Consider the following 26386-nt stretch of genomic DNA (forward strand, 5'->3'; position numbering starts at 1 on the left):
CTTAATGGCATCACTGTACTTACAGTGCCCAGGAATGGCCCTGGGTACTGTAGGGGCACCGGGCTCATCCACCTGTGCCCTCACCACTGGCATAGGGCACTCAGCTAGAGGGGTGACTGATGTATGCCAGGGCAGTGGGTTTGAGGGCATGGCACACAGGGATGTGTGCCATGTTGACTCTTTGTTTAGTTCTGTACTTAGGCACTCAGCCTGCCAAGGCAGTGCGTGGGTGCCAGGGTACAGGGCCCCTAAGGGTGGCACAATAAGAGCTGCAGCCCTTAGGGGTCTTCTCTGGTCACCATGCCCTGGGTACCTATGGTACCATTTACTAGGGGCTGACAGGTGGCCAGAGATGCCAATTGGGTTTTAGTTTCGACACAGTTTTAGGGAAGGAACACAGGCCCTGGGTACCTAGTTGGCAGGAGCCCAGAGCACACTCCGTCAAGCACATCAGTAGTCAGAAAAAGTAGGGCCATACCAATGCAAGAAAGATGGCCCTTTATCACAACCAGAAACTCAACGAAAGGGTGAAAGTAGTGGAGTCGAGCCTTGAGGAATTGCCCCCAGCACACCAGGCTCTGACATGGCAAGTGGCCGACATTACAGACACAGTCAAGACACTGGAGCAAAGGGCAGAAGATGGAGAACGACGCAGTTGAAGAAACAATATTCGAATTCTGGGCCTGCCGGAGGGGGTCGAAAATGGAAACATGATGGCCATCTGGAGCCCTGACTTCGCACGGTTGTTTCGCCGGATGGTGTTAGAAATGGCGATTTCCGGTTGGCTAAGGATTGCAGAAACCACCATTCTACGTCAGGGCAAGGAAGTCACCCGCCAAGATAACCCCTGCTCACCCTCTTGGTAGCTTGGGACGAGCAGTCCGGCTTATCTCAGAGGCGATGTGTAAAGCGTTTGCGCGTGCACCCAGCAACAACACCCAAGGCCCACCGCAAAGGAAACTCCACACAAGGTTATATATAAAAATAGCCTTTGTATTATACCAAACACATTAGAAAGTAAACACACACTTTACAATGTGCCACTGGCACGGGCAGAATTTACAGGGGATTATATACTTGGGACAGGGCCACATGGACCACTGTCAGGAATATGCCCTTTTAGAACTAGCACTTGGTAGAGTTAGTACTTTGTAGGAATAACGCTTAGCACATATAATAACTGTAGCACCAAATAGTAAATGTAGCACACAACCAGTAACGACTGGTAAAAGGTAAGTACCACCTACGCAATCCTAAACACCTTAGGCAATTATCACGCAGGGAACCATGAATTCGCTAACATCACCTATACTAGGAAAAACAACCTCCTAGGCTTAAACATACATTCAGAGGTATCGGCATAAAGCATTACACATGATGCGAAAATCACATTAGGTAAGTATCACATGAGGCAAAACATATAACCTGTCCCCAGGCCAACCTGGCCTCTCTAGGGATGAAACGCCCTGTGTCCAAAATGTCAGGGCAGGCTGCGCAGGCAGCCAAAGCAGGATGCAAGGGCCTAAACGTACCAGCTGCCCACTAAGTGCTGGGCAGCTGGAGAACTGAACCTGGCACCAGCATGCCTCCTGGCTCTCCTGTGGGGCTCAATGAAACACAGGGGCCTTAGGAGCCTTGTGGTCTCTCAGCAATAAAATGCCCCAATTACGTGGGAGTCCCGCTCTGGGGACTCGGGAAAACAATGCCCCTCCTGGAACCTCGTGGCTCTGAAAAACACAATGCGGCCAAATGTGGAAGCCTGGGGGGCTCTGAAGATCAATGTGCCCGGGAACCTCGTGGGCTCTAAAGTGATAATTCCACCACTGGGGGAGCAGCCCGCTGTCAGCCAGGACTGCTCTACCACCAGAAATGCCCCGGGAATGTTGGAGCCTTGTGGGCTCTGAAATACAAATGCCCAGGCGCCTCGTGGGCTCTGAATTACAAATATGCCCCCGTGCAGGTGGAGCCTTTTTGGCTCAAAACAAATACCCCGTTGAGCCTTTTGGGCTCTAAATACAAAATGCCCCACAAGTTGGAGTCCCTCGTGGACTCTGAAGAAATGCCCCCGCAATCGGTGGAGTCCCGCTCGGGGTTCTCGGAACAACAACAATGCCCAGGAGCCTCTCGTGGGCTCTAGACAACGGCCCCCAAAGAAGTGGGAGCCACGGGCTCTTAAACAAAATGTCCCCAACGTTGGAGTGACCCGCGGGTCTGCTCAGTGGGACATAATAAGAAGTAGGAGGAGCCCTCACTCACTGGGTTGCTCCTCAGTGCTCTCCTCGCCGGTCATCTACTTCGGGGCTCATCTTCACACGGGAGCTTGCTGGCGGCCGGTGCACGAGAGCTCCCGCTCCTCGGGGCTCTCTCTCTGCGGCACTCCGGCTCTCCCTCGCTGGCACTTCTCCTGCTCTCACTGGAGCGCGGGGTGGGCTCCCTTCGGCTTCCAGTTCTGGGGGAAAGCACTTCCGGGTCGCGCTGGTAGCGGCCCGGGGTGAATGTTGCAAAGCGAATCGGGCCGTGGCAGTGATATTAAAACGGCAGAAGATGAGGGGTGGGCTCCCTTGAATTAACCCATAAAGCGGGGTGGCACCCGCTAGAAGTGTAAAAATATCGGCACAGAGTCCCTGGCGGGATGGGCACCCTCCAGGGACCTAAAAAAATCCGCAAGTATGTGGGGTAGGCACCCGCGAAAATCAAGGTGCCCAAAAGCGGCAAATTAGCAGGGTAGGCGCCAGCGTTGCAAACAACTATCCTCACGGGGGAAATCCTCAACAGGGGATTCTCTCTTTCAGGGCCACCCAGGGAAATCAGCACAGCGTCCCCCGGCGCTACAGGAACCAAAGACTCAAGTCTAGGGCAAGTCCTTTAAAAAGGTAGGCAGGGGAGGGGGGGGGGCAAAGGCTGGGCCCAGGGTCCAGCTCACAGTGCCCTCCAGGCAGGGAGGCAGTCCCAGTGGCAGTATCCTCCTGGCGCTTAGCAGCAGCAGGCCCTCCCTCAAGATAGGATCCAGGAAAAGAACATTTTGTATGGGGTCACAGCTCCTTTTTATACAAACAAACCCTTTGTCTTAGGGTGCAGGGTGGAGGAAGATCAGTTGCAGCTGGTTTTGGAGCACTCTGGTGTGCTCAGCCCCTCTCACCATTCACTTGCCAGCTTAGGGTCATCAGTCGCACCACAGGGGGCGGAGCTAGCATCATGTGAGGAAAGCCCAGCCCTATTCAGGTTCCAGGTGCACTCCTCCCTCACATCAATCGTGCAGATCTCTCCACTCACCACCGGGGCAGACCCATCCTGACTCCTGGAGCCAGGCTCACCAGCCAGCTCCAGCCAATCACAAGCCAGACAGCCAATTCACATAAATTACACAGACATGCCAACTTCTAGAAGTGGCACTTCCACACTATGCACATTAACGCTGCACACATCATCACGCAGCATTTAGTCACACGAGTCCTCACATACCAAACTTGACCCTGCACTCCCCACGCATCAGGAACTACCAGGGACACATACATTCCCCATGCATTCTTATGGGAGGGCAGGCCAACCTTACCACACACACACACTTTACCCTGGGACACAGTGGTAAAGTGCGCAGAAGCCAAAAATCACTAACACCAGGTCACAATTAAAAGCAAAAAGTTTAGGGGTGAACCTGCCAGAAGGGCCAAGTCCAACAGATGGTCCAACACAGTTCTACACCCTTGAGAGAGTGCACCGGGTCCCAGCGCATCCACCGGCCCGGGCCGGTCTTCGAGCCCAGTGGTGGCCAGGCACCTGCATTATAGGGACAGGGACACCTTGCTGCATAAGGCTCGATCGTATGGTCCCTTTGAGGCAAACAATGGCAGGGTTTCAATATTCCCTGATTACACTATCGAAGTTCAGCGGAAGCGCGCCTCTTTCCTGTAAGTTAAGAAAGCTCTGAGGACTGAAGGCCTCCAGTATTCTCTTATCTTTCCTGCTCGGCTCCGCATAGTACTGAATAGTAAGACTCACTTCTGCGAGGACCCTCCAGCGGCATGGGAATGGTTAGAGGCATACAAGACTGAGACTCCCCAGGCAGCGCGGGGATAGGCCCCGGCCTACCAGGGCCGACAATCCAGGAAACAGCTCAAGAGGCAGCCTGCGAGAAATGCCTTGAAGAAGCCAAGTTCCTCCCAAATGGAATGGGAGAGAGTGGCGGCACTACAAACAGTGGCTGAGATAGTGCGCGAGGGGGGGGCTCTCCATCTGAGGCAGGATCTTGCTGTGTCAGGGGTACATAAAGTTCAGACTCAGACTCTTCCAGGGGAGATAGCCTCAACATGCCGCAGGTAGCCATGAAGACTGCAGATGAGCTAATATAGACAAGATTGCTATGGAGAACAGACATAGCCCTGTGCCTTGGCCCCTCTGGAGACGGCAGAGCTGCACTGGGCTGAAGCGTAAAATTGTTCAGGTTGGACTAATATGGAGGCTGGTGCATTGCACAATCCCTTGCACCTCACACGCACTTGTGAAGCACTGAGCGAAGCCAAAACCCCCTGAAGGAACTCACCGTAGCTGGTTTGGGCCTTGACTAGTTTTTGAAGATGTATGAAGGGTTTGGGCAGGCTGGCGGACATTTCCACACTGCTCTGGAACTGGTGAGGTGGTCCATGTTGGGATCCTTTTCTTACTGTGTTCACAATGCAGAAGGTGGACTGCTTTTTCCTTACATGGAGTTGGTGGTGGGATGGGGGCGGGGGAGGGGGATAGACAGACCAACCTAGGATGCCAACACACTGCCTAGCACAGAAGTTCCTCATGTGGAACATTAAAGGTATGGGGTCCATGTCCAAGCACCATAACATATATAACTACCTGAAGAGACGGGGAGTGCAAATAGCTCTCCTAGAGGAGAGGCATCTGTTTCAAAGGGAGATAGAAAGACTGCATAGGTGCTGGAGAGGACAGATTTATACCACTTCCTTCTCGGCGTATGCCCGAGGGGCACTAATTTGGATCAGATCTGGGTTGCCCTTTGAATTAACACAGTCTGCAATCGATAAAGAAGGCAGATATGTCTTTCTTAAGAGGAGTGAACTGGGGCAAGACATCACGCTGGGTTGCATATAATCACCCAACCAAGACCAAATGGCCTTTATGGGTGACCTTTCCACCTGCAAGGCGGATATGATGGTGGGCTAGGTGATACTGGACGAAGATTTTAATTAAGCGACAGATGTTGCGTCAGATCGTTCCCATCTACCACTACCGGGAGTCCAGACTCACTGGGTGGCGGCTGGACTAAGGGAGTGGATGACTCATTGGGGACTGAAAGATATTGACAGGAACCAACATGGGGGGGCTCGGGAATACTCCTTTTATTCCGCAATCCATCAGCTCCATACACGATTGGATACCATTTGGTGTTCACCTACCCTTAGTGGTTCCATTTCCCATACAGAATATCTCGGACTGACCTTTTCTAACCATAGATCATTGCTGTTGTCATATTGCCCCCACGTCGATAGACCCCCATTCCCCCATTCAATCTCATGTCCCTAGAGGATGTGGCGGCTCAATCCCATGTCCCTAGAGGATGTACAGTTTGGTGATTCCCTGCACTCCCTTGTTGACAGGTTTTTTTGTTGAAAATGCGCTCTTTACCTCATCAGTGCTGATAGAATGGGAGGCGTTTAAGTTGGTGGTGCGGGCCACTGCCCAGGGCAAACTATATGTGTGCATAGGATCTTCACCGGGACCTGTTGGCTAGGGAGGGTGAACTGTGGGCATTAGATAACATACAGGGAGAGTGCATACACATACACGGCTCCAAAACATGCACGTGCAATACAATGACGCCCTGGCGAGATTGAGTCCAATGATTATAGAGCACATATGGATAAGTTACAGGGGGTGGAGGAGAAAGCTGGTCGCCTTCTGGCTTGGCTAATTAGGCCGGAAACTCATGGGTCTACAATCATACACATACAGACTGCGAATGGCTTAACTATATACGACCTAGGAGAGATCAATGGCTTATTTCGAAGCTACTATGAGACTCTCAATGGCGTCGCCCGTGGGCCCCCTATGCGCATCTTAGCGCCTTCTTAGACCCGTTAAATCTCCACACTCTGGATGATGATACCAGGGAGGAATTGGGTGAACCTGTGACTCTACAGGAAGTTTGGGGAGCTATCACCTCTATGGCCAACGGGAAGACCCCGGGCCCCGGATGGCCTCCTTTATATCCACAGGGACTATTGGACCTCATCAGAATCAAGTTAATATATCTTGATTCACTGAGACCCTGACAAAACACAGTCTAAATTCACAGAGACGCACAGGGTCTTCACAACTATTTTTTCACTCTAGGTCCTGAAGAAAGTCCACCTGACCCTCATGGACAAGCACAAGGGCTGAAACATGTTGACCTTTTTACGGACATACTAAGTGCGGGAGATTCCTAATTAATCTCCCTACACACGTAACAATTTTTAGAATTCCTCGAATCCAGACTTATTAAAATTCTTAAACTGGCTATACAAGTCTTTTAACCATTTTTTCACTGCACGAAAAGCCCTTTATCACTGATCACTACTGCACTAACCAGGGGTACACCTCCGGGTGGAGGAAGCATAAGAACTAACCCTATGATGATGCTGTCCCATTTTTAAGAGTTAGGCGGAGAATCGAGATATACCGCCATGCCAAACTCTGTACGTGAACGAGGGTATTTCATCGGTATATTACACGAAAATTGAAAAAATCCTGGTTACGCAGGATAAGTAATCCATTCCCTACTTGATTTTTTGGTATATAAATAAGGAAGCTGAATAGATCGCAGTTCCTTCATTCTCCCCCCTACATGATTTGATATGTTCCCCAGTATTAGACAACTCTGTAATATAGTCTAGTCCATGCTGACCAAAATGGGTTTATCCCCTCCCGCAGCACCTCGTACAATTTCCATGGGTTATATTCAATGCTTTACCACCCAGAGGCACAGACTCTTCGACAGGCCGCTATATTGTCGATCGACCTGGATAAGGCCTTTGACACAGTGAGTTGGGACTACTTGCTCGAGGTCATGGGGCACCTGGGCTTAGGGGAGTGCTGAGTGAAGTTGGTGCAACTACTATACACGGCGAGGGTCAAGACAAGTAATAATATCTCTTCACAATATAAGATAGCGCAAGGTACCTGCCAAGGCTGACCCTTGTCACTACTTTTATATGCATTGGCGATAGAACCCCTAGCCAAACTATTCCGTCAGGGAAGGGAGAGTATGAGTCTGACAAGGGGGGAAGAACATACACCATCTCTATTTAAGCGGATGACCTATTGGTTTACCTGTGTGACACTGAAAAAGGTGCAGAGACTGCCCTAAGACTCCTAGAGGTTTTTGGGGGACTGTCGGGCCTGCAGGTCAATAAGTGTTAGACATACCTGTTCCCAGTGGCTGGACCTCTGACCTGACCTCTGGGCCAGCCTGCAGACCTTAATTGGACATCGCACACGTTCAGATACCTGGGTATCCAGGTTTTTCACTCACTAGTGGATCTGAGGGAGGGTAACCTAAACAAAGCGCTTAGATCGATTAGGTCTAGCGTGATGTTTTGGCATACAATACAGCGTCCCATAATGGCTAGAATCTCCTTAACTAAAATGGTCATACTACCCCGCCTGTTTTATAACTTTGCCAACTTACCAGTATTAATGCCTGCGGGATGGGTCTGTAATCTGGACTCACTGATGAGGGACTTAATTTGGGGCAATGGGAGACGTAGAGTGTCACTCCAAATCCTGTGATTCCCCATTGCAGAGGGAGGTTTTTGGGGTGCCGGATTTTGAGCTCTGTCAGCTGGCTGCCAAGCTACAATGGTTGGCCCAATGGCTGGAGGGAGTGAACGCAGAGGGGACTTTCCTGATGGAGCTCAACCAAAGTCCTCGACTTCTGTTGGGAAAACCCTTAAACCATGCAACCCGGGTTCCCTACTATTCGATACTGCAAACTACAGCACTACAGTGCCGGAGAGACTGCATAAAAAAACTACCAGATATCCGGAAATACTCTCCGGAATTACCCTTAGTGGGACTGCCACATGGAGAACCGCAGTTGACCATTACTGTGCAGTAAATGATACCCTGGGCAGAGGCGGTACTCGAGACAGTGGGGGACTGCTACCAGTAGAAAACTCTTACTTCCTTTTGTGGAATTGGTGGAAGGATGCAGTTTACCACTGGGCCAGTTCCTTACATATGAGATACTGCTGCAGGTGTTTGGGCAGTTGTAGTGCCTGAGCAGAGAAGAACTGGAAACGCATGTGGTGTTGCACTCATTAATCACCCTGGGAACAGCTGGAAACCAAGTCAAATGGTTCTATGCATCACTATACGAGGCCTCCTTGGCCCTGCTATTGAAGTTGCTGGGGAAATGGGTGAGGATCCTAGACAGCGAACTGACTGACAAGGAATGGAGTAGAGTGCTGGAGTCTTTAAAGTAAGTATTGCAGAATACGCGGTTGAAATATGTTCAATTTAATTATATACATAAGACCTACCTGACGCTGCATCGTGTTTTTGCCGCCTTCAGAGGAGAGCAGAGGAAATGTCCGAGGTGCAATCAGGAAGATGCAGAATTTATGCATATGACCAGATACTGTGAGACCCTATGCACTTTTTGGCACAAAGTACTCTCTAAAATTAATAATACGCTGGGGCTCACACTTGGCTCCACTGCGGGGCTCTGCTTACTGGGTCTCTTCCCCTGCCTACCCAAGCGTAAGGTGGGAAACAGGTTTATAGAGCTGACGCTTGCACTTGCCTAAAGGCGAATAGCGATAACGTGGAAATCACCCATAACACAGCAGCTAAACATTTGGTGCCAGGAGGTGACCAGCTGGGCTGGGGCTGAGGAGAGAGTGCTGCGTAGAGAAGAGTTGAGGGGGCTACGACAACACCCAATAGCAGAGCATCGGAAGGATACATTGCATGATTGGGAATACCGAGCCCCTCAGTAGCACAATCGAATAGGGTGAATCTTCCACAGGTAGAACAGGAAGACAATGGGACTCCACCTGACTGAGTCTGACTGAATTAGTTGGATCTGCTGAGTAAGGGCGGCCCCCTTCTGCCTCTCCTACCTAGTACTAGAGGTATGTAGGTACCACAGGGACTGGAGGGACCTGCATAGGATTCATGCCTGCCATAATGCGGCCCCTGTGACCACTGCAGTGGCCAGAGCAGAGAGTATATAAGCAGCAAGGGCGAGTGATCAGAGATGTATCAACCTAAGTAACTCAAGTCTACAGCACGTTGCATTGCTGTTGATTTTATTTAAAAAAATCTAATCTACTATATGTGTATGGAGCCTGTGTACAACCTGAATATGCAAGTGTTTGTGGGTGTTGCACTCACCATATGTCAATCAGTCCTATAACCACCTGTGCCTGTGTTCAAAAGCTGTCGTCATGTTGGGTTTAGTGCCTCAACTTGGAGGGGATCTATCCACCCCACCACCCAACACACAATTGAAGTCACCTGCCATGACCACTTCTGCCTCTAGGTGGTTTCATGCAACCACCAGCACCTTGCCAAAAAATGTAGCATCGGCGATGTTAGGCGCATAAACATTTATATGACATAGCTCAAGGCCATCCAATGTACCCACCAAAATGACGTACCTCTCATCCATATCTACCTGTACATTTGACTTCTGGAACGGTACCCCTGAGGCAACCCAAATCATGGCCTCTCAGGCATAACAAAAATAACAGTTTGAAACAGAGGGTCTCAGGGCATATTTAAAGACCACTACATAGACATAACCCCCAGTAGAAAGCACTTATGACAACACACAAAATGTCTATGGGTCTAACGGGACATCTTAAAAGACCTGTTCGGGGTATGACCAACTTGTTAGAAATAAAAAATAAAAAAGGAGAAATACCAGTGTGTATTGCAGGCACGACATGGTATCACCAGGGTATAAAAAGTACCCATCAGTTCCCACACAGTACCGCCCTTAGCATCATTTGGGTTCTCCCTACACCAAGTAGAAAATGTTGGCAAACACTAGATGTTATAAGTGTTTGCTGCCAGACCTTAGCAAATGGTAAAAAAGGAATGGGAGGTACCAAAACCAAGAATGTTAGGGTAACTGGTATGCAGTGCGTGAAATCGTGAAAATGTGAGATATAGTGCGTATATAAAATTGAAGAGTAGAGAGAAAGAAATATTTTATTAGGTATCTCTCAAAACTTCCAAAGTTTAAAAACAGTGCAAAACTGGAGCAGATTTAACAAATAACTGCTTGACCATTATTTAAAACAAGCAGTTATTTGTTAAATCTGCTCCAGTTTTGCAGCCGCCACTGGGTTCCCCGCCACTGGTGCCAAAATGAGGTCCATGATGGCTGTGGCCTAACAAAAGGGGGATGGCCCCTATGATGTATCTTCTGTTGCAGCAGCGACAGAGTACCCTCTCTGCAAAACTGAAGGTATGTCTGCCTCATTTAGAGTGGGCAGTCAAATGGCCAGTTTTCACTGTCCATCACTGCCAGGAAAAGCCTGGCAAGAAGGGGCATTGAAAAGTACAAAATGTCCCCCACAAAATGGGATAAAACTCTTATATGTGGAGGCATTAATATTCTATTTTCAAAAACGAAATCCCACTTGGTGGTTTTGTTTTTGAAAATAAAAAAACATGTAAAAGTCTAACTTTTAATACATTGACATGAACTGCCATCATAGTAGTTCCTGCCAATGTAGAAGAAGTTTGCTGGGCTTGCAACCATCTCTCAATTTAGAGTGTGGTTAGAGTGTGGTTACTCCGAACACTAAATCAGGCTCTTAATCAGCAACTACAAAAACAGAACTCTGGAATGATTGGTACAGCAGTCTCTCCTTCACAAAACCCAATAAGTGGCAATTGGAGAGTGATACCTTAGCCTTCCTTAACATCCCCAGACCTATGCAGACCTAAGGCCAATAAACCATTAATAAATAAGGGGGTAGCAAGCAGTTTGCTAGCATGTTGCATGAAGAAAGACCTTCACAGTGGCCCATCCGCCATATTAAGAGGTCCATGCCTACCTAACACTGTGCATCCAGTGGTAGGGTTAAGAACCATTTCCACCTCTAAACTCTGAATGAAGGTCAATGTAATCCTGAAGGTATATGCCATATTGCTCGATCAGGCATGCCATGGCTGTTCAAATGCTAGACAAAATGTGCTGTGAAACCCGCACAACTAAGCTATCCATATCCATACTAATATTATAAAGAGAGAGCCCAAACCTTTGAGACGGGTAAGCTCCGGAACCACAGCGCCAACCGGAACACCCAATACAGCGTTGGAAAGGAGAGTATCAGCAGATGGACATAGGCTATACACCAGCCCAACATATACATTAGAAGGGAAATAGAACGTTTGAGAAAAAGTAGTCCGTTGTGGGCGTGTGCGTTCTGCTGTAAAGCGATGGGCATGTGCATACAGCGATGGGCGTGTGCATTCGGCAAAAGCCTGCGGTTGCGATAAGCCTTCTGTGTGGGACTAGCGTTCTAACACGAGTGGGCGTGCCCTTCGGCATTGTTGTGGGCATGTGCCGTCGGAGACGCCGGAAGCATTCAGAAGCAGGAGTTGTGGCGTTTGCCGTTGATGCGATGTGGGGCGTCAAAGTGCACTGCGCCATGTTTGGGGAGTGCGTGCATTTGTGCGGCGTTCGGGGCGTCAGCTGGAGCAGACACACACGTTCGCATATTGTGGCAAGGACAACAAACAGAAGAGCACATGCTCACCTTCAACAGTACCGAACGAGGGCTTCTGAGTGGACGCACAGGCAAGTTTTGAAATAAATTTGCCTTGCCTATTACAACCATTGCAGACATTATACTTCTTCCCCGGACAACGTCGGGTCGGGCTGCTAGTTACTTTATAAAATAATAGTAATAATGTTTTTATTGCTGTGCAGTGCTTTGATTTAAATTCCTCTCATTACTTGAGACAGTCATTCTCTTGTCACACACCAGTACCACTGAGTTGGGTAACAATAAACTTCTGTTATTCAGCGCCAAGTTCTCCTTTGTGGTGAACGTGCGCTTTAAAAACACATGTTATGTCACACGCTAAGTTGCCCTCTCCTTTCATACAGTGTTCACCATATTGCCACCCAACGATCACTCCTGAGCCTCTCCAGAATTCTGTTATTTCTCCTTCCTGCCTCACATGGAAACTAAGTTAAAGAAATCTGCCAAAGTTTTCACAATGTAAGAAAGGAATGTTAAGATAAATCCCACCCACTCATTAAAAAAAACTTCTTTTATGATTTAAACTAAATTGACTTATGACACAGATTACCAATGCTGTTTCCTTACGTTGCTCTCACTTGTCTCCCATCTTTTCACACTTCTATTGGTGTACCCATCTTTCTCTGTGTTCTTGTGCAAGAGCATTTAATTGTATGTGTCCATTTTATTCAAGGTACTATTACATTGTACTGTGTAAATAAAATGATTTTGAAGAACTTAGAATCAATAACTATAAAATATAAATATGAATTACATCATGCAAAACCTATAAATACTCATAGGTATGTTTTTCCAAGTACAACCAGACTTTAATTTAGTTACTAAAACAGTCTCAAATGGAGTTTTTACATATTTACAATGTATATCTGGTTGACTTCATCCATGCCTTTTAGACTATTACCTATTTTACTAAGTGAGTATTTCATTCTTTTAAGAGCAGATTGCATATTTACAAATAAGTATAAATTGTTGTTGTAGAGCATTAAATGAAAGCTTTGATTGGCATGTCATTTTTCATTCACACAGTGATCCCTTATCACATATTAATTGCTCCAAGTAAGAAGCTTGGGGGGTCCATGTTTACAGCCAACCCCTGGATCTGCATCTCCGGAGAGCTGGGAGAAACTGGAGTCTTGCAAATACCCAGGAATATGCTAGAGATGACTTTTGAGGTTAGTGACTTCAGTGAGAATATTTTAAGTAATTACTTCATTGATGCAGTCAACCAACAACCAGTTAGCATTATGGGACTTAGGTAGGTGTTGCAATTGCTTCTCAGGCTATATTATCTTTGTAGAATTTGGGGCTGTTGATGCACATGCTCTTCATACTCCTGCAATCTACAGTTGGCTCGTACATTGCAAGTTTTTTTGTTCGAAGAAGCCTGTTCGAGTCTCGAGGTAGTATGTGATTCGACCCTAGCAATGCATGTGGGCACGGACTCCATTGTTAAATTGTTTTTCTCCATCATTTGGCTTGGAGGTGTACCAATGTGGCTCTCAGATTTGACACATGCTGCATTTGTGCTTATGGTTTTAAATCAACTCCCGCCTCCGAGAAAGACTGTTAGAGTATTGATTCTGATATTTCCTATACTCCAATGTTTTTCTGAGGTAATTTAGAATGCTGGGTCTCCAACCCTTGAGATGCACTTCCAGGGTAGGGCACCACACCCTCAGCATTCCATCTGCAATGTTAAAGAATGCCCATGTGTGGTAGGCGTTGCAATGGACCCCTTTTAGGAAATGTCCTCAGTACCACGCTAAATATCCCTGGACGGTTGAGCCTAGTGATGCAATCTTTTGGACAAGGGTGACCCGGGATTTATCAGACGTCCTGGGATGGGAAGTGTCCTTTTCCCCTTTGATGTTTTTGTTGGGTGTCTTTAAGGGCTCTGGTGGTACGAGAGCTGAGAGATAATTTCTAAGTACGGCACTACTGGTTGCCATGCGTCATACCGCCACCAGATGGATGTCGCCCGCTCCTCCCACCTTGGCAGGCTGGTGACGTGGAGTGGACTGGTGTGTGCAACAGGAGCTCACGGTTTATGACGCAATTGGATGCCCCACAAACATGGCCTAGTGTAAGGGAAATGATTGTGTCAATCCGTTTGAATTTGATGTTGTGGGGCAATTTACATTGGGGCTATCTTCAAATATGATGTATGACTTGAGAACCGCTGACTTGTATCAGTGTCATCTCTTCTCCTGTACTGTAATTGTTGTGTGTCAATAGTTGTAACATTGCCACTTTTGATGGCACAAAAATCAATAAACCACATTTATCAAAAAAAAAACAGACTGACCTCCACAGCATATGCATCCTTTGCCTCTCCCCAGATCATAACAATGTTGAGTGTGCTGCTTGTCTCACTTTTCAATGTCAAAAGACTGTTCGATATGTTAGAGACAGACACAGGGCCCACATTAGGATGCACAGACAAGAGGCTTATGGAGCCCTGGACATGTTTGGGTAAGTGGACCTCCTGGGTGCCAAGGAAGAAGAAGACTTTAAGTTATTAGGCGTTCCTGCCCACCAGCCTAACCCAGAAGTTATTGACTCCAGTGTTCCCACTCAATTGAGCTTGGTCAGGCTCTGCAACGAAGACTACGCCCAGGCTAGTGAATATGGTCAAAGCCCAAGCACGCCGCAAGTCTCATAAGAGACTGCATATGTAGTCAGAAGACCGCTCAAGAGAGAGTTGTTCTTCCAACGCTGTGTATAAGAAACAGCCATACCGAGGTCCTCCACCACCTCGTTGGCACACAGGGAAGGCATCAGAGCAGAACCAGGATCTTTCAGAGACCGTCATTGGCCTGTGGATATGAAGACGACTTCCAGCACCAGTAAGCCTCATCAATTTTCAAGGACGAAGGCACCGGGTATGCCTACATCTGCTTTGGTGCCCAAGAAAACATTGGAGTGAAGAGCTACTTTCACATCCAACCACTTTGAAAGGATAATTGTTGAGAAACAGCAGGAATACCTCGATGAAAAAACAGAAGAGGCAGTTCATTCACCCTTGAAAAGGGAAAATCATGGCCTAGGTCCCTCCACCAAAGACTGCAGATACCATGCCAAGGAAGAAGAGACTCACCTTCAAGGAGACTTTCAGAGACCTTAACACACCGGAAAGAGGCTTAAGTAAACTGCTACCAGGCCTTTTGTTCTGCCTCACCCGATTCACTAACACCGTCTCTGCCGCCTCCACCACCACCTCCTCCTCTGCCTTCTTCATCTCCACCAGATACACCTCAAGGGACACCACATTCATATTCGGAGAAGGGGTGCCCATACAGCCCTTAACACAACTGTGAGGATCCACTCCACCCTCATTCTAGGGATGACCCATGGGAGGACTATGATATTGATGCACCCTCACCCTAGGGATGGCCCACCTGAGGATCCAGATTTGGACCATGTGCCTATCAGGGCTTCCCCCCGATCATGTCACGATATGCAATGGGGGAAAAACAATGTGCAGCTGCCTACAGTAAGATAGATATGTATGTCCTACCAGAAGAGGAGGATTTCCTCTTTGAAATGCTCTCTAAATCAAAGTGTTCTGTACAATTTCTTCCAATGCTAAATGGGATGCTTAAAATTTCCCCTGACACTTTTTCTGAGCCAGTAAAAACCAGTATAGGTAAACCAAGTGTAAAAACGATGTTTAAGCCCTCTTTAACTGAGCTCTTGTATATCAGGGGCCAGCAGCCACCTTGTCTCTCTGGTAGTGCATACTGCCTTTAAGAGGGTCTCTGCACAAGCCACTGGTGCCGCATCAACAACTGATAAAGAGAGCAAGCACATAGAGGCCACAGTCAAGAGAGTAGGTGTTGGGGTAGCCAAACACTTGTAAATCAACCCCGTAGGCCTTTGCCAGGTATGATAGGGCTCAGTGGGATGAGATGGAGGAGCTCATTCAACATCTCCATGAGCAGTTTAGTATGAGGAAAGGGAGCTTGTGATGGAAAGAAAGACCATTTCCATCGCCTTCATACTCTGCACTTCTGACACTGTTGCTAGGGGGCATGAACACATTGGTCATTTCTGCCGTTTTTCTTGGCTTTGCATATCTGACTTTAAGAGAGAGATCTCGCCAGCGACAGTTGCTCCATTAGAGCCAAGGAGCGCCACCCCCATGCAACCACCAGCAAATAAAACAATAATTAAATGGTTTTTAAACCTGTTTTAATATCATTTTATTTTAATCCTCTGGTCCCGTCCCAGGCGGGTCCAGGGGATGACACTGCTGGTGGAGGAGTGGTGGGCACTCCCTACACTGCGCATGAGATGTTTGGCCGGCAGTCTCAGGCCAGCCAAACCGTTCATGCGCAGTTAAGCTCTCTCCAGCCCCAGCTGCGTTGCTGGGGCTTGAGAGAGCAGGCACAGACTACCAGTCTGCCTGGGAGCGCAAGTTGCCGATGCTCAGGCCAAGCCTGAAGCTGCTCTGAAGCGAGAGGAGCTTTAGGATTGGCCGCTGGGCAGGCTTGGAGCCTGTGCCCAGGGCCAGAAACAGGAAGAGTGCGATGTGGCGGCTTTAAGGTACGTTTATTTTATTTTTATTTGTCTCCGAATTCTCCCCACCATCCTCCTCCCTCCTCCGGTGGCCCAGCCGTACCCCCCCCCCCCCACCACCACCCACTTTGGCAGGGAATGGGATGCTACTCGATCCAGCAGCATGTTATCAACCTACCATTCAATGACGAGCATCTCTCCGGACTGCAGGATGATGAGATGGTAGAAAAAATAAAAAAAGGTCCCCTGGTGTCCTGCATACCCCATCCACAAGGGAATCCTTTTGCAAGCATTAATATAGAAGATATCCAAAATTACGTCTGTCAACCAGCCTCAGTCATATCAGAGATTACAGCAAACCTACTATCATCAAGGGGGTAGAGGCTACACATTGAGCTCATTTAGGGACGATAACTCCAATAAGGGCAGAGGTAGAGGAGGAAAAGACAAGGGAGCCTCCTCATCTATGCACTGACTTGCATCAAGTACCTCCAATCACGTAACACCTGTTGAAGGGAGCCTGCTTAATTTCCTTCCACAGTGGAATGAAAATATCTCAAAATTGGTTCTTACAATAACAAAACACAGTTATTACCTAGAACTCCTCTCTAAACGACCAAAAATATCACTCTGTGCACACTCCCTAGCCACAGAACAACTCCATCTTCTTCACAAAGAGGCTCATGTGCTCCATTCCAAATGGGCTTTAGAACTAGTGCCTCTAAAACACCAAGGCCGAGAGGTTTACTCCCTATACATCCTCATTTCCAAGAAAGACTGCTAATTCAGGCTAATCCTTGATTTCAGGCCTCTCAACCGGTACATCTAAAACACTTCCATGTGATGACCATACAGGATGATATCCCATTACTGCAGCATCCCCATCCATCTAGATTACTTGCGATACTTTTGATTCAAATTGGTTTGTTGAGTGGGCAACAGTACCAATTCAATGAGCTACCTTTTCATCTTAGCCCTAAGGGTGTGCACCAAATAAATAGCAGTCATAGCTGCCCACCTCAGAGAAGCAGGCATACATGTTTTTCCGTACCTAGGAGATTTGCTGATCAAAAGTTTAAGCAAACAGCAGTGGCTAGCACACCAGCTGGCACCCACTATTTTCTTGCTTCAGAGCTTTGGGTGTCGTGTAGTTCCCACTAATCCGTAGAACCTGCATGTTTGTTGGACAAGATAAACTTTGGGCGAGGTGCTTGGACTGATTCCAGGCACTCCGCAGGATATTTTGGCCCACACACTAGCTAGTTCACAGTGCCACCGTAAGCCCCCCTAACCTTACCAGAGAGCGAATGGTTTCTAGCAACCACTGAACATGACAACCCTGACCCATCAGGGATCGTGGAAACAGAACAGAACCTTTCGCTCAGTCACTCGTGCTTACTTGTGCTCAGAGAAATATACAGAAAATACACAGTGGGGCGTTTTCAATATATTTATTGACCCAACGTTATTCTTGTATAGAATACATGTGCTGCGATAATCAGTAGACAGAAGCAGATAAAAGTGATTACAAGCTCCAAAAGCGTAAATAGTAGATACAGTTATACCATGGTGCTAAAACAAGGCAGTAATCAGCCATACTCCTACTATGCAAACGCTACTCTGAACTCTTGATCTGAACACCAATGTCTCTAACTTTAATACTCGTCTCTACTCTGCCATTGACGTCATCGCGCCGGTGCGACCCGTATCCTCCTCCAGATCAAACCCTCAGCGCCTTGGTTTTCCCCGGCCCTACGTACTGAAAAGAACAATTGTAAAAAGCTTGAGCGCAGTTGGCGACTAACCTATGATCCTGTCGCTAAAGCCACCTTTTTTATCCGCGATAAAAAATTCACAAACTTGAGCGTGCTACCATGAGGGAATATTTTATCAGCAAAATTAGCGCTGCTGAAAACTCTTCAAAAACTTTGTTTAAAATTGTGAAGAAATTTGCTAAACCCTCGGCCCTTGCCTGTCCGATTTGCCCCAGTCAAAACCTCTGTGACAGTCTCTCTAACTTCTTTCATGATGAAATCGTTGATATCTCTGCCTCTTTCAATCAGGCCCTTGCAATCCCTCCCCCGGAACTTTATGTTCCTCAGGAGGAGGCGTTTGTGTCATTTAAAGCTATTTCTATGGAAACAGCCCTGATGAAAATGCGGCTGTGTAAATCGGGGTCCCCGCTGGACCCGGTTCCTGCCCAGGGGCTTAGCACTCTCGTCCCCCTCATCTCTGCCGCACTAATTTCAATCTGGAACTCGTCTTTACTCTCAGGTCAGTTTCCCACATCGTGGAAACAGGCCATGTTGATTCCCATTTTGAAACAAGCATTTGCAATGCAATGGTCTCGGCATCATTAAAGGTAGAGCTATTGGCATTGCTCATGACATTTTTTTTCTTTAAATCAAAAATAAATGGGCATTGTCATTAACATTGCCAATACACAGCACTCTGCACTCAACAGCACACAATCCTCTGCACTCACTGCTCTGCACACTCACTCTGCACACTCACTACTCTGCACACTCACTACTCTGCACACTCACTACTCTGCACACTCACCACTCTGCACACTCACCACTCTGCACACTCACCACTCTGCACACTCACCACTCTGCACTCACCACTCTGCACTCACCACTCTGCACTCACCACTCTGCACTCACCACCACTCTGCACTCACCACCACTCTGCCCTCACCACTCTGCCCTCACCACTCTGCACTCACCACCACTCTGCACTCACCACCACTCTGCACTCACCACCACTCTGCACTCACCACTCTGCACTCACCACTCTGCACTCACCACTCTGCACTCACCACTCTGCACTCACCACCACTCTGCACTCACCACCACTCTGCACTCACCACTCACCACTCTGCACTCACCACTCTGCACTCACCACCACTCTGCACTCACCACCACTCTGCACTCACCACCACTCTGCACTCACCACTCTGCACTCACCACTCTGCACTCACCACTCTGCACTCACCACCACTCTGCACTCACCACCACTCTGCACTCACCACCACTCTGCCCTCACCACTCTGCCCTCACCACTCTGCACTCACCACTCTGCACTCACCACTCTGCACTCACCACCACTCTGCACTCACCACCACTCTGCACTCACCACCACTCTGCACTCACCACCACTCTGCACTCACCACCACTCTGCCCTCACCACTCTGCCCTCACCACTCTGCACTCACCACTCTGCACTCACCACCACTCTGCACTCACCACCACTCTGCACTCACCACCACTCTGCACTCACCACCACTCTGCACTCACCACTCTGCACTCACCACTCACCACTCTGCACTCACCACTCACCACTCTGCACTCACCACCACTCTGCACTCACCACCACTCTGCACTCACCACTCTGCACTCACCACTCTGCACTCACCACTCTGCCCTCACCACTCTGCCCTCACCACTCTGCACTCACCACTCTGCCCTCACCACTCTGCCCTCACCACTCTGCACTCACCACTCTGCACTCACCACTCTGCACTCACCACTCTGCACTCACCACTCTGCACTCACCACCACTCTGCACTCACCACCACTCTGCACTCACCACCACTCTGCACTCACCACCACTCTGCACTCACCACTCTGCACTCACCACTCTGCACTCACCACTCTGCACTCACCACTCTGCACTCACCACCACTCTGCACTCACCACCACTCTGCACTCACCACCACTCTGCACTCACCACTCACCACTCTGCACTCACCACTCTGCACTCACCACCACTCTGCACTCACCACCACTCTGCACTCACCACCACTCTGCACTCACCACTCTGCACTCACCACTCTGCACTCACCACTCTGCACTCACCACCACTCTGCACTCACCACCACTCTGCACTCACCACCACTCTGCCCTCACCACTCTGCCCTCACCACTCTGCACTCACCACTCTGCACTCACCACTCTGCACTCACCACTCTGCACTCACCACCACTCTGCACTCACCACCACTCTGCACTCACCACCACTCTGCACTCACCACCACTCTGCACTCACCACCACTCTGCCCTCACCACTCTGCCCTCACCACTCTGCACTCACCACTCTGCACTCACCACCACTCTGCACTCACCACCACTCTGCACTCACCACCACTCTGCACTCACCACCACTCTGCACTCACCACTCTGCACTCACCACTCACCACTCTGCACTCACCACTCACCACTCTGCACTCACCACCACTCTGCACTCACCACCACTCTGCACTCACCACTCTGCACTCACCACTCTGCACTCACCACTCTGCCCTCACCACTCTGCCCTCACCACTCTGCACTCACCACTCTGCCCTCACCACTCTGCCCTCACCACTCTGCACTCACCACTCTGCACTCACCACTCTGCACTCACCACTCTGCACTCACCACTCTGCACTCACCACCACTCTGCACTCACCACCACTCTGCACTCACCACCACTCTGCACTCACCACCACTCTGGTGAAACCACCACTCTGCACTCACCACCACTCTGCCCTCACCACCACTCTGCCCTCACCACCACTCTGCCCTCACCACCACTCTGCCCTCACCACTCTGCCCTCACCACTCTGCACTCACCACTCTGCACTCACCACTCTGCACTCACCACTCTGCACCACTCACCACTCTGCACCACTCACCACTCTGCACTCACCACCACTCTGCACTCACCACTCTGCCCTCACCACTCTGCACTCGCCACTCTGCACTCGCCACTCTGCACTCACCACTCTGCACTCACCACTCTGCACTCACCACTCTGCACTCACCACTCTGCACTCACCACTCTGCACTCACCACTCTGCACTCACCTCTCTGCACTCTGCACTCACCACTCTGCACCACTCAGCACTCACCACTCTGCACTCTGCACTCACCAGTCTGCACTCACCACTCACCACTCTGCACTCACCACTCTGCACTCACCACTCACCACTCTGCACTCACCACTCTGCACTCACCACTCTGCACTCACCACTCTGCACTCACCACCACTCTGCACTCACCACCACTCTGCCCTCACCACCACTCTGCACTCACCACCACTCTGCACTCACCACCACTCTTCCCTCACCACTCTGCACTCACCACTCTGCACTCACCACTCTGCACTCACCACTCTGCACTCACCACTCTGCACTCACCACTCTGCACTCACCACTCACCACCAGGTAGAGATAATACTAGCACCCTAGCCCGCTCACTGCCTTTTGTATCTGAAACCTGCAGGGACTTTTGTACAGGCTGCATGCAAAGCTTGACATACATACATCTTGGAGCACCTTGGAAGTGTTGCAGCAGAAAGAGCAGTCGTTTTAATTTAAGTAGACTTAGGCCATTTAATATTTTGAAAATGGTTGTACGTCCTGAAGTAGAAGCAAAGATGCTTTTCATTTGCATCAGTTAATGTAGTAGATTCTGCCTGTGCAATGTACCAGCGTGTTTGTGATTGGGTTATTTGCTGTTGTGGGTCTCCAATCACGCTCCTACATAGTTTCTGAAAAAGCTTTCTTAGTATCGCGGCCGCCCCGGAAGTCAGGCACGGTCGCCTGTGACGGGGGCGGGGCCACGTTCAGACCGGAAGAGGAGGCAGGCGGAGTCGTTGCGTCTCGCGGCCCGGGGCTCCTGTGAGCGGTGTAGAGCCCCGGGGCCTCGCCAGCAGGAGGTTGGGCGCCGCGTGCTGAGGTAAGGTAAGTTCCAAAAGGCTGGAGCGCGATTGGTGCACTTGTGTGTGTGTATGCTCGTGTGTGTGTGTGTGTGTATGTATGTGTGCGACGGTGACGGCGGGGGAGGTGGAGGGGGGGCCTCGGTGCACTTGTGTGTGTCCGCGCGTGTGTGTATTAGTCAGGGGTGGTGTCTCTGTATGTATGTATGTGCGTGCGTGCATGGGCGCTTGTGTGTGTGTGTATGCGCATGCGTGTGTGGTGCTTGCGCTTCCCAGGAGACAGCGCCTGGCCACAGCGCGCGTTCCAGTTACAAATCGCCTGGAAGGATGCGCGTGGCCGGGACTGTCTCCTGGGAAGCATAGTCTCTAACAAAAGATCTCGGCGGAGACGCGCTTCCGCGCGTTGACGCCGAGACCTAAAAAGCTGACGCCAATCCATTGGTGTTCAGCAATTATCGTCCGAATTCGCTCCTCCCCAAATCAGCCAATGTACTAGAGAAAGTCGTGCAAGAACAACTGGCCGGCTAACTGGAGTCCACACAATTATTCCACAACTCACAATCCTGATTTAGATCCGGTTACAGTACGGAGACTGCGCTGCTGAAGGTAACTGAGACCATTCGTGAATGCGTGGATGCAGGCGAGGAGGCCATGTGGGTGCTCCTCGACCTGTCCGCGGCTTTCGATACCATCTCACACGCTATTCTGTTAGATAGCCTATATAGTCTTGGGATACAGGATATCCCCTTGGCCTGGATAAGATCTTTTCTGATTGGTAGAACTCAGCAGGTCTTTCTCTGACCTTTTGTCTCAGAGGAAAAACCACTCAGCTGTGGCGTACCTCAGCGCTCTGCACTGAGCCCTCTCTTCTTTAATGTCTATCTTTCACCTCTGGCCAAGGTAGTTGAATCTTGGGGTGGTCAGAGTGATCTCCTATGCTGATTTCACTCATCTTGTGTTTTCATTTAGAGATCACTCTGACGGCGGCTTTGCCAACTTTAGACGCTGCCTGACCAACATCTCATCTGGATTACTCCAAAAGCCTCGATGTGGGAGCTCCAGCCTATCTGATTAAATGGCTGCAGATTGTGCAGAATGCTGCAGCAAGGCTGATATGCAATATCCCCTGCCGCCACTAAATAGCCCCTCAGTTGATGAAACTTCACTGGTTGCATCGCATCCAGTTTAAATCCTTGGTCCTGGCTTTTAGGGCTCTAATTTGCCAAGGGCCGGCTTATCTCAGATGTAGGCTAAAGCCTATTCAGTCTGCCGAGCTCTCAGATCCAATCACCTCCGTCTTCTTCACCCTCCCTGTTTCCACCACTCTAGAACGGAGGGCAGAGCTTTTGCCGATGTGACTGCCAAACTGTGGATCAGCCTACCATTGTGTCTGCGGCTGACCGAATCTGAATCTCTGTTTCGGCGCAACTTAAAAACCTGGCAGTTCTCCAACCTCTAGCGCCGGGACACCCACGTTATAATAAATTAATAAATAAAAGTGTACTTGGAGTGTGTGTATGTTTAGAGCCAAGATTCCCCCCAAAGGACGATCCAACCCCATTACCTGGCAGGAGAGAATAAAGAAGCCAGTCTCGGCCACAAACTTGACACCCCTCACAAGATGTCAGAAAGCTGTGTGATGAAGTCTCACCATGCAGGGACCCTCGGTGTCAGGTGAAGTACCTTCTCTACTAATCTTTTGGGATCCTCTTTATTTATAATACAAAGCAGACTTGTGATATGCATATAGATTAGTGATGTCATGGATATGTAGATAGCCCTGTTGCTCCGTGGATTAAGATAGATACGACATTTGTACATACCGTGTAGAAAGGCATTGTACATGATGTCAAGGCAACGTGATAATGTTGTGCGAAGCTAGATGTGTAAACATAGCAGTTTCAGAGAAACTAATCCAACTTTGTTGTGCACGCAAATATGTGCAAAAGGACATGGAAACGTTAGTGTGAAAAATAGGACAATGTAAGAATTGAGCAGCTTCGCTACATGGGCCTAGCCCGGGCACATAAACAGGGTTTACCATAAACACCACTATATCGCATCATCAACCCATTTAAATTCAGCCTTTTCTAGGGTTAGATCTCAATGCCATCACAAACAATGGGCATCCCAACCAACAGCGAGTGCTACCTTTCCAACAGCCTCTACCTCTTTTTCAGCCAAATCGTTGTTGACAAGTCATAAAAGTAATCCGCCTCTTAGGAATGATGGCCTCCTGCATTGCCACAAATGCAGGAGTGCCTCCCAGCACAATTGTCACAAGTGGAGGGGCATCTACAGGATCTAGTGCTCGTAACAGCCAGCACTCATTGCTCTTTGCAGTGGTGGAACAGCAACAATCTGTTGTAGGGCAGGCGCATTTGGAATCTATTCCACAAGTGACCATCACCATTGACACATCCCTCATTGGCTGGGGTGTACATCTCGAAATAAAATGACAGTTAAGGGTCCATGCAACAGGGTGTAGGAAGCTGGCTTTTATGTAGTGTATCAAAAAAAGGTACACTGTGTAGAAAGTCCAGACGACCCTTATTGGCTCACTGGCCTTGAGTTAAAATATCACAAATGCTCCCTTTTGTGGGAGAGTGGGCGAGCAGTTTAGGCTTATCATATTATATATTTGTATATAATGTAAGACACCAAGATTATCGGAATCAGGTAAATACTTTAGACGTTATCAAATTTTACAGTAAAAATAGAAAATGACAGCTGTCAGATTTGAGACATGAGCCTCGAATGCTGTAATGTTATCCTACTGGAGAAACATACACTGCATAGGCACACTAACAGACTTTTATGGGACTGTTCTTCTGGACTTAAGATAAGTAAGGGCCAAGGTCCAATAAACCACCAGGAGTTCGAGCTTACCTGCCCTGGGGTGTCTGGGTGCAGAGGTGCTTTATGAGGCAGTAGGCTGAATGCTACCCGCTAAAGGCAATGGGAAAATAACCTGTAAGAAAAAGGCTGCAAGGAGGTACTGGGGGATCAGTCTGGCAGGACCCAAGGGGGGCTCAGCTCTTGAGGGTTTTAGGCCCACAGAGCCACTGTCAGTTCATGTGAGCCCTGGCTGGGGAGCCAGGCACAGAGGTGTTTTGTCCGGCTGGTCTGTGAGTTAGAGGCTCTGAATGCTCTTAGTGTACTTGTAGAAGAGGCAAAAGAAACACAGTAGGCCACTCTTGTTATGGAGTTGGCCTCTCTCTGAGTCCTTCAAGTGCTAGTATGTTTTGGCATTGGTGTTGTTCTAACTGAACACAAACAGGCCTTGGTGTTTGCAACTGGCTCCGGTACCTCGAGTATTGGTGCCAGGTGGCTCCTGGGGGCCCTGGCATCTCTAGTCTTGGCAGGGAGACGGATCTGACCTCCTGGGGCATGAAGACTTCTTGCTGGAGTGCTGCTCCCTCAGTGAGCCTGGGGGTCAAAAAAATACAGTAACAGGCAATTGCAGTTGATGCCTGCTGGTGCAGGGAAGTGGCTCCTCCACTCCAAGGGAGATGCTGTGGGGTCGAGGAAGTGCTGGGCAGACCTGCAAGGGTTCGGGCAGGATGTTTTGCTTCTGGACAAGTTGGTGTGTGTGATTGTCGGGAAAGCAGCAGTCAGGCAGGGCTTTGCACCAAGGTAGATGCCGATCCACAGTTCTCATGTCTTCGACTCTTCTTTGTCCTTCTTCAGGCAGACGAATCTGAGATCCGGGTGTCAGTGGGGCACCTAAATACTAAATTTAGGCTAGTTAAGGGGAGAGAAGTATAGTAGACAATGGGCTGTTTACCCCTGGGGTCACTACCCCCCCACCTGACCACTTCCTGTTGTTAGTTTGCATAACCCTGTCCCAAAGTTCCAAATTCCACCAAAATCAAGATGGACCCCATCGGGTAGCCCACCTTAGGTGTGCGACTAGCCTGGTGGTAGTTATTTTCCCCCCAGCCCCTGTGCCAAATGGGCCTCAGGGGAGGGAGTGGCATATCCCAGGTCTGTGGGGAAGACAAGGTTGCATATCAAAGGTGGCAGGGGCTTTGAAGCCCCTGGTCTTGATATGCTAAATCACTAGCCATCCTGCTGGAGGAGGTGTGAACACCTTCCTCTGGAGCAGGTATTGTTTATGGCCTCAGAGAGTGCAGGCTCTCACCTGCAGGGTGTCAGAAACTTGTCTGTGGTGGCAGGCTGGATGAAACCAGTCAGCCAGCACACTAAATACGGGTAGATTTTCAGGGGCACCTCGAAGGTGGCCTCTGGGTGCATGTCATAATAGATCTAGTACTGGCAACAGTCCATATTTATTCAGACAAAGTGCCAAACACCAAAGGTTCCAGTAAAGCCACCATGTGGCTGGGGAACGAGTAATGACCAGTGCCCAGTACAAATACTTAAGAT

At 49.1% G+C, this 26386-nt stretch overlaps 1 protein-coding gene across 4 annotated transcripts in view; it reads left to right on the forward strand.

Moving 5' to 3' along the window:
* The window catches only part of DENND5A (DENN domain containing 5A), a 341747-nt gene that overhangs the window by 232094 nt on the left and 83267 nt on the right, over positions 1-26386 (forward strand). For all 4 annotated transcript variants that reach the window (XM_086955975.1, XM_086955974.1, XM_086955976.1 and 1 more), the window contains one exon: positions 12804-12949. In XM_086955975.1, coding sequence (XP_086812101.1) covers positions 12804-12949 — 146 coding nt within the window. The remainder of the gene's footprint in view (positions 1-12803; positions 12950-26386) is intronic.

The sequence above is a fragment of the Lissotriton vulgaris genome, chromosome 2_1, assembly GCF_964263255.1.
Source record: "Lissotriton vulgaris chromosome 2_1, aLisVul1.2, whole genome shotgun sequence".
In the NCBI taxonomy this organism is placed as follows: domain Eukaryota; kingdom Metazoa; phylum Chordata; class Amphibia; order Caudata; family Salamandridae; genus Lissotriton; species Lissotriton vulgaris.